Here is a 9,753-nt window from a genome sequence, read left to right on the forward strand (position 1 = left end):
CAATTCTAAGTTAGAGTTCATACCTTGCTTTTCATAGCAGAAGAATATGGGCCTAAAAACAATCCAGGTAAAATTTCCTGGGGAGGGAGGAGAGAGAAAACAAGATAGTCACCATCAGCAATTTAAGTCAACATAAAGTATGTGCCATAAATGGATGTGTAGGGTGTTTTCAGAATTATAATTGCTAAAAAGTTTGTTATTGAAGGAACATTTCCTAGAAATATAGATGTGCTTATATCAAATGAGATATTCAAAGTTTTAGTTCTACAAAATCAAGTATTTTAATTTTCATAGTGCTTTTTATTAGCAGTTTAGACGGAATTAGTACCTTTGGCTTCTGTCTTATAGATTAATAAGGTATGTCTAGTTGTCTATATGCTAGAAATAAAAGAATCTAAAAATAAGCTCATACCTTTGAAATTACATAAAACCTCAAACATATCAAAAGCAGCACAAGATAGAACAAAACAGCCCGATTACCTATAAATAGTAAAAATAAAGTATTTCAAAGCTAAAAAAAAAATGTATACTATCAAATGTATACAATTACATATCTCCCTACTGACTGAATTTAAACATTTAAATAAGCAACTCTATATGCAAAATGAAAACTTATTCCTATGAATACAGGGAACTCAGTTGGGCTATATTTAACCCCACACTAAACAATAATCTTATAGTTCTCTAGGACACCATAGTGAGAATAGGTCTGATTTCTCCTACCAATTTCTTATACAATAATCTTATAGTTCTCTAGGACACCATAGTGAGAATAGGTCTGATTTCTCCTACCAATTTCTTTTTTTTTGGGGGGGGGTCACACCAGGCAATGCACAGGGGTTACTCCTGGCTCTGCACTCAGGAATTACCCCTGGCGGTGCTCAGGGGACCATATGGGATGCTGGGAATTGAGCCCGGGTCGGCCGCGTGCAAGGCAAACGCCCTACCCGCTGTGCTATTGCTCCAGCCCCCTCCTACCAATTTCTTATACAATAATCTTATAGTTCTCTAGGACACCATAGTGAGAATAGGTCTGATTTCTCCTACCAATTTCTTGTAGGCAGAAATTATATTTACTCGTCTTTGCATTTCCTTTAACATCAAATAGTGCTTTATAGGTACTCACATATCTTTTAAGTATGAAAGAAAATATTTTTAGAAGATGTCAAGGGATTTCCAAAAATGGGAGACACTAGCTTGATCCTGGGGCTAAGAAAATATTTTTAGAGATGTCAAGGGATTTCCAAAAATGGGAGACACTAGCTTGATCCTGGGGCTGCAAGAGCCTGTTGTAAAAAATGATGTAAGATTAACTGTTATGAGGATTCACTATCACTCTATACTACTGTTCATTCTATACAAGAATTCAATTCAGTGTTCTGGAGAATTGGAAAAGTTTATTATAAATAATATACAGAGTCAAATAATTTTATTCAAAAGAACAATGTATTTTAGAGTCATATCTCCTGAAGAGTCTAGACTACAAGTATCTTTTAAAGAGAGTGCATATGTACAGTACCTAATTTTTCAGATAAGACCCAATTAACCTTAAAAATGATAATATCTTAAAAGTTCAGTGATAAACCTGCTCTTCTGTTAAATGGGGTTATTTAACAGTGATAACAGTAATAATATGGTTTGGCAATAAACAAAATTATCATACCTGCATCTCTCGTCTCATAGGGTAGGTCCATTCCTTTAAAATGAAAGAGCACAAGAACAAAGAATTGAAAAAGAATTACCCAATGAAAATTTAAAATATGACATATAAGTAGAAGGGGAGCAAAACCCAAGTCTGATGCACAAGTGTGTGGATCTTTAAGAAAAATTATACTTTAAGAACATTTTCTAAAAATAAGGCTGGAGAAATAGCTCAAGGGGCTGAGCTATTCTCCTGTTTTGCATGCAGGTGACCTGAGTTGGAGTCCCAGCACCACATGGTACCTGGAGGACTACCAGGAGTGACTGATTGCTCAGCACCAATCCAGGAAGAGTCCAACGCACAGGGTTTTTGCCCAAGAACAAAAAAATTCTCTTATAAAAACAACAGGTTCAATTGACTTCACAGAATACGAGAATTTAAATAGGAAAAATAGTGACTATGATTATAATATATATTACTAGGATTCCATTATGTTATTTCAACAGAGTGGATGATTTAATCAGCTCATTATTAAGGTTAGATACTCTAGAAATTTCTTTTGAAATCTGACTCTCTAAGTCATCAAATCAATTTTATCATTCATAGCAATTCTAGTAAGCAGGCACAACTAGCTAAAATATGTGAAGAAAGCCTCAGAAAGAAAAGAATGCTGAGCAAAATCCACAATGGTTAATAGAATGGTTGTGGCAATATGAATAAAAGTGCTTAGAAGACTTTCGTAAGCCCTTTGATGAATATATGCATTCACTTCTCTTGGGTATATAAGTAGCAACAAAATTGCTGGGTTATGTAGTGGGCCTATACACTGCCAAAACTTCTACAAAAACAATTTAGACTCCCACCAACAATGTGTGGAAGTTCCAGTTGTTCCACAACACCTCTAAAGTCTTATTTTAAATAGCAATGTAACCTAAGAGAAAACCAAAGACTGTTTAAAGTATGAAGTATCTAAGTCCAAAGAGCTAGGATATCAAAAAGGCAATAGCTGTTTAGTGAAAGATAAACGTGGAAAAGTAAAAGTTATCTGAAGGGCTGATGGAGTACACAAGGGTGAAGGTACTTGTCTTGTACACAGCCCACCCAAGACTGAACCCCACCGGTACTATGAAAAATGATTTCAGATCACAAAGAGTAAGTTCTGAGCACCAGAATGTAGTCCCAAATGGGAAAATGAAAAGAAAGAAAGAAAAAGCACAAGAAACTCAAAACCGAAACTCATTCCCACAGAAATGGTTACCCTAACCTTTCGAAGCTTTACCTTTGAGCAGAAAGAAGGTGGTGAAGTAACAGGGATAGATGATCTTCCTAATCACAATATGGCCTTTGTTCAAGTTTGCCATTAAAATTATATTAGGCCAAATGAAAATTTAACGTCAAGTGCCTGAGTGGCACCTAAGTGTTCATAGGTTCCTAGGAAAAGCATATGTTTTTGGTTTGGTTTGGTTTGGTTTTTGGTTTTTAGTAAGAGGTCACATTCAGCCATGTTCATGATTGCTCCTGGCTCTGAGCTCAGAGATTACTCCTAGTGGGCTTGGGGGACCACATGGGCTGTAGGGGACCGAAAGCAGGTCACACTGACCCTGACTTAAACCACAAGAATGGAAGGATGCCAGCAACAGGACTAACACTCAAAAAGTGATGAAATGTTAACCTAAAAAATATCTCAGGAAATAATCCTTCAAGAACAAGAGTGAAATAAAACAACTTCATACAAACATAGTTTGAGCCTACTACTCCCAGACTTTAATTCAAGGAATTTCTCAAAGGTATTACTGTCTCCGTTTTATAATTTTTTTGGGGGGGAGGAGGTGGGCACACCGGGCTATGCTCAAATGTTACTCCTGTCTCTGCACTCAGGATTTACTCTTGGCATACAGGATAGGGGAAATCGAACCCAGGTCAGCTATGTGTAAGGCAAGCACCCTAACCACTGTCGTAGGTGTACTAACAGCCTGTTCCCTATAACTCTGTTTTAAGCAAAGAGAAACTAAGTAACATGATTTCTAGTCTAAGTAATCAGACTCCATAGTCTATTCTCTTATTCATTATACTACACAGCAGTCTGCCAAAGGAACTATATGGCAAACATACAGTTACACTGAAATAAATATTGACCAAATAAAACAATGACTAAAATGGCAACTAACAGAGTGTATAATTACCAAGCCACTTGGGAAGGGAGGGTGTAATCCAATTGTACAAAATTAATATGTGCTTCTTCAACTTTCGAGTGTTTTAACCATTTATATGGAAGTTTTAAGACAAAAGCATAGAAGCCAAGGATGTGGCTCAAGTAATAGAGCATCTGCATGTACATTCAAGGTGTCAGGTACCCATCCCTGGTACTGCACAGGAGATTCAATTCTAAGAACTACTGGGTTTTGCACCGGATACAAAGTAATAGGTATGTATCCTCTAAAATCTTGAAAGCTTTCTCTCATAGAATATTTAATTTGGAAGGGTCAGAGCAAAGTACAGCAGGAATGGCATTTGCCTAGCACATGGCTAAGCGTCCCTGAATGCAGAGGCAGGAATAAGTCCTGAGCACCACCAGGTGTGCACAACCTTCCCCCATTCCCCACCCTTACCCCCAAAATAGAATTGGAACTATTACTGGTGCTAGTATAAGATCCTGATCCTAAATCCACCCTTTATTTGACCTAGTCCTGATTATTATCTACAAAAGGTATCTAAATCTGCCTCTCTCTATGGATCCTACTAATGCCTCTAGCTTACAGGTCAAGATTTTAAATCATTAATACTCACATTCTTGCTTTATCAGATAACCATCTATCTGGGCGTCTCTAATAGCCAATTTTTGCCTGTATCAAAGTTAATCTTGATCTGTTTAAATTGCTCCGAAAATTCATCACTTTAAAGATAGTAATAATGGGACCTGAGGGATGGAACAGTAGGTAGGACATTTGCCTTGCCCCAGGATCCCATATGGTTGTCTCCAGAGCATCACGAGGTGTGGCCCCCAAACCAAAAACAAATAAAGATAATACTGTTAATGAGCAGGCTCCTGAAGTGAGTTACTAACATAGTTAACTAGAAGACTCAATTTGCAAAACTTGTACTGGTTAAACAGTCCAGGTATGTTTTTCAAATCATAATATACCAGCTAAACAAAACAAAAAATTCCTAAATTGTTAGACACACCATGTTCTGATAAACACAATTCTAAGTGAAAATCTTACAATCTTTCATCAATATGAGCTAGAAGGTACCACATACTGAAAATCAGCTAACCCCAGTTAGGTCTCCAGCACATAAGTACATGGTCAAGCCCTTCCAGGAGTCATCTCTGAGCACAGAGTCAGGATGAGCACAGAACAGTGTAACAACAACAACAACAAAATCTGAACAGGGGTCAACTGCAACTAAACTAAATGTTTTACTTCTATCTGAAAAATCTTAATTCTAGAATTTTAAAACCAACAGCCCTAACTATACAACTAATTTCATTAGTAACCAGCTTTCTTTTCTTCCTCACATCTACAAAGCCATTCTATCTTGCCAGAAGGATGTATCAGAAAGTCAACATTTTAATTAATTCAACATATAATATATACCAACTCTTTTGTGAAAGAAACAGAGGCAAAGACAGAAACTTATTGGTGACTAAATTTCCCTAAGAAATTTCTAGTCTCTTTCATAGAAAACAGACATTGATCTAAGGGATGTATAACTGTTTGAATATCCATATGGATAACTTACAAGGCAGGTTCCATTACAGTAAGGCTTATAAATCTCCTAGGATTGAATTAGTCTGGAGGGCTCACATGGGAGGGAAGCATGAGACATGGGGCAAAACTGGGAAAAGCTTCTCTGAATAAAGAATGCATTCCACAAGTGAAATCTAATCCTACAGTAAGTAGTCAATTAAATGAGATCAAGGAAAGTGGTGGCAGTCATGACAGGAGATAAAAGCAAATCCAAAGACCCTTGAGGGCAAGATTAAAACATTCAGGAACTGAGAGAAAATGAGGAAGACTAGGGCATACAGAAAAAGAAGCAAGAATATCTTGTAATGAAGTTTGATCAGTAGACAGATGCCAGACTGCGTAGGATCCTGCAGGTAGCCTCAAATGTTTGAATATCACGCAAAAGATAATGGGAAATCATGGCAAAATTTAAACAAAGCAGTGACAATGCAAATTTATTTAAACACAGCTAATTTGTGCTAGTATCATTTAATAAAGAACACCCTTGAAACTAACAGAAACAGAATACCCTTTAGGCAGAAGAGATAATACAGAGATCAGTTAAGGTCTCGCACACGTCAACCTGAGCTGATTTTAGGCAATACATATATTCCTCCCAACCCTTGTCCATCCACAGCACAAAGCTAGGAGTGATCCATGAGCACTGCAGGGTATAGCCCCAAATCCAAAACAAAAAACTTGGTATCTTGAACAGTATTTCAAGATATTTGACAAAAATATTAAGATACAGGATCATCAAGCTTGCGTATCAGTTAAGTATTACTTTACCAGCAATCAATCAGTAGCATTCATTAGAATCTAACTACTTGAATTCCATTTTAACTAAATTCAAATTGTAATTTAGCTTTTCATATACTATGAAAGAAAGACACAGCTGGCTAGGCACTCCATGTACCATTTGACACTTCACACATCTCACTAAAAATTAGAAAGTTAACATTCTACTTTATTCATTTATTGCAAGTAACCTCATATCCTATTTGATGACTGTTTACTGTTTATATCAGCTTGGAAAGCAGTCTCCATAGCTGAAACAAATCTCTACATTTTAAACAATGTAACTTAGAGAAAACTATTCCTCAATTTGAAGACTTCATAAACACTGTGGCCCTGGAACATCTGATGGCCAAACTACATTAATTGGGAAAGTGCAAGAAAAAGGATCATCCCATATGATCCTCCAAGTCCAGCAAGGAGTGATCCCTGAGTGCAGAGCCAGGATTTAAGTCCAGAGCACCTCAGGGTGTGCCCCACCCCAACAACAACAACAAAAAAAACCTTAAAATGGATTACAATGGATTACAAAGCCTGCAAACTATTTTAAACTATAATTTGAGAGTGGGGATGAAACACCAGTAGTGCTCTGGAGGTATGCGTGCTGGGAATCAAACCTCTGCCTCTTGTGCAAAGGACATGCCATCAGCCCTTTGAACTAACTATCTGCCTGGTCCTTACACTAGAATTAGTAAGTTTAGAGCAGAGGAACCCTGATGATGGGAAAAAGAACGATGGTCTCAGGAGACCAAGGTCCTCACTCTAGTGGGCTACTAGCACCCTGAGCTCCAAAAAAGGGATAGCTCTGTATTATTTCTAAAGTTGCTTCTTGTACTGAAACTATAAACTCACTCAGGATATTGTAAAAGTATAAATTCCTCTTTTTAAATGATCCTAACTCTGACTTCCAATTTCCTAAAAAGTCTACATTTGCTCCTTACTATCCCTTTACTATTGTTAGGATGATGGGGGTGGGGGTGTTATACCTTGGTTTCAAGGTCTGACAGTGATCTAAAACTTGGGATTTTGGAGCCAGAGCGACAGTACAGTGGGTAAGGCGCTTGCCTTGCCTGTGCCCACCCACACTGGATCCCCCAATCGGCCAAGAGTGATCCCTGAGCATAGCCAGGAGGAAGACTTGAGCACCAAAAAAACAACTTGGGAGTTCAAGGTACTCACGGGCCACAGGGGTTCAAAATAAAGGCATTAAATTCTCACGTATATCACGGATCACTGGCATAACTAAAAGATTCCTTTAAAAAAGAAATGTTAATTTCAAAAGAGTGTCCAACAGAACAAATATTTGGCACAAACTGGTATTTTAAAGCAAGAGCTTCAGACCTGAGAGGTGGCTCGGGTGGTTGGGACAGCTTATTCCCCCACTCCCCGTCACCAATACAGCCGAGCATAGCCATTATTCAAAAACTAAGTGTAAGGGCCAGAGCTATAGTACAACGGATAGGGCATTTGCCTTGCACGCAGCGGATCCGGGTTCGATCTCCAGGCACTCCAAATGGCCCCCAAAGCACCGATAGGATAATTCCTGAGTGCAAAGTCAGGAGAAAACCCCTGATCGCCACGTGTGGCCCGAGAGTCAATAATGATAACTGTGAACATTAAAATTAAAAAGACTCCCTCCTATTCTAAGATATTTTGGACTAAAAATAGAGATTCTACCCCCTTGATCCTATAGAGCCCGAGTATCTTTGACCTCAATATCCTTGACTACTTGAGCCTTCAGGAAATAAATCCTAACAGTCTGCAACACCACCAAGTATTTTAAGAAAGCAACCAATGGTGGGGGTGGGGGCTTGGGGAAGGTACTCTCAACACCAAAGTTAGGCAGGGTGGGAAGAGAAGAGACGCGAGCATGAGGCACCCCAGGTGAGGAGCCCCAGGGATGAGAGCACGGTTAAGGCTTCATATCAATTTACACACACACACACCTCCACCGCCTCGCCCGCAAAGGGCGAGATTGACCCTGCGCTGAGAACGACCCGAGGTCCACACGCGTTCGGTTCTCCTTCCGCTCCAGGGATCACAGCCTGGCCACCGAGCAACCCACGGCAAGACTTGGGCGAACTTTTCTCGCGGGCGCCACTTTGCCCAAGTTCAGGGCCCCGGCTCCATATTCCACATGTGGGAGCCTCGCGCCCCCCACCCCCACCCCCTGCCCCTCCACTCCTCGCCCAGAAGTGGCTCAGACGGCGACTTCTAGCGTGGCCCGGGGGACGGAGGGTGGGGGAGGGGGGTGGCGGCTCCCCAGGCAAAGGACCCAACCCCGCAGAGCGGGGAGCCCCAGGCCGCGCCGCGCGGGGCAGCGGGTGGGGTGTGGCGGCCAGCGCACCGCTGGGCCTCGGCTCTGCTTTCCACAGAGCCCCGGGGCCAGCCGCGGCGGGAGAAGGGGAGCGCGGGGCCCCGGGGTCACCGAGCGGGAGGCTCCGCCCCGCCGTGCGCCGCCGCCGTCGGCGGGGATCAGGGCTGCGGCGAGGGACGGGGGGTGGGGCGGAGGCGGGACGGTTGGGGCCTGGGGTCGCCCCCTCGGCCTCAGAGACCCCCGCGGAGGCTCGCCCGTGGCGGCTCTCGGACACGCTCACCTCGGCGTCTTCCTTGCACTGTGGGAGCGAGGGGAACTCCAGCTTCACGTCCTCCATGGTCCCGGCCGGCGGGCTGCTGGTGGGTGGGGTGCGAGTTCTCCGGCCGGCCCGACCCTCAGGCTGGCAGTGGCGGTATCGGGCCGGAGGGCCGGAGGGCGGAGGGCGGGCGGCGGGCTGACAACTAACACTCACACACTGAGGGATCCCAGCGACTCCGGCGGCGGCGGCGGCGACAGTGCGGAAGAGGAGGGTTGGGCGGCTCGTGCCCGGCCGCCATGCTGCCGCTGTCTCCCTCCCCCCCGAGCCTCCGCGCCCCTCAGGCCGCCCAGGCTCCGACACCCGCACGAGCCCTACAACCGTCTCCCCTCCTTTGGCCCCCTTCTGCACGCCCCGCGCCGCCCCAGCCAATCCCGGCCCACGCTCGCCTTCGGCCCGCCCACCGCCGCCACCAGGTGTCGGCGCGCCGCCGCCCCGCCCCTCCGCGAGAGCGCCTGCGCGAGGGGCGGGGCCTAGGGGCGGGGCTCGCCGAGTGCAGGGTGGAGGCGGTCTGGGCTGTAGGAGCTGGGAGGGACTGCCAGTCCTGGAAAAGACGGTGGGGCCGCCTAAGCAGCCCTGCCCTATCCACCCCCTACTGGCATGCAAACCCAGCTTGGGCCTAAGGTCTTGTTAGCCTCCAGTATCTGGCAAATTACTTCTTGTGGTGAGGTTATAATCAAATAGTAATAAATGAAGAGTTTCATTTTTAAATGAAACACATTGTTTTTGAGCAAATTGAAACGGTGGACCTAATACTAGGGAAGCCGACAACTAGAAAAGTACCAGGAAAGAATGGCCTGCGGTCCTAAGAAATATATACAATTGATAGTTCATTCTGTAAATTGTACAAAATTTATTCTACCATATTTCCTAAGTGTACTTATATTTTAACATGTTGATAGATTACGTGGCCTTCCGTAACACAAAATAGTTTGAGTGGGTAGTAAGTGTTGTT

General features: G+C 43.0%; 1 protein-coding gene across 2 annotated transcripts in view; it reads right to left on the minus strand.

The window, feature by feature from the left end:
* STYX (serine/threonine/tyrosine interacting protein) overlaps positions 1-9,121 on the minus strand; it is a 35,625-nt gene extending 26,504 nt beyond the window's left edge. Inside the window, exons 1-4 of one of the 2 annotated variants that reach the window (XM_055132526.1) lie at positions 8,763-9,121; positions 1,664-1,696; positions 413-480; positions 24-77 (exon numbers count right to left, since the gene is read on the minus strand). In XM_055132526.1, coding sequence (XP_054988501.1) covers positions 24-77; positions 413-480; positions 1,664-1,694 — 153 coding nt within the window. In that variant the 5' untranslated portion in view covers positions 1,695-1,696; positions 8,763-9,121. The remainder of the gene's footprint in view (positions 1-23; positions 78-412; positions 481-1,663; positions 1,697-8,762) is intronic. The other variant, XM_004601742.2, reaches the window with a different exon arrangement.
* Between the last annotated feature and the right edge of the window lie 632 nt (positions 9,122-9,753).

Source organism: Sorex araneus, chromosome 3 (genome assembly GCF_027595985.1).
Source record: "Sorex araneus isolate mSorAra2 chromosome 3, mSorAra2.pri, whole genome shotgun sequence".
NCBI lineage: Eukaryota > Metazoa > Chordata > Mammalia > Eulipotyphla > Soricidae > Sorex > Sorex araneus.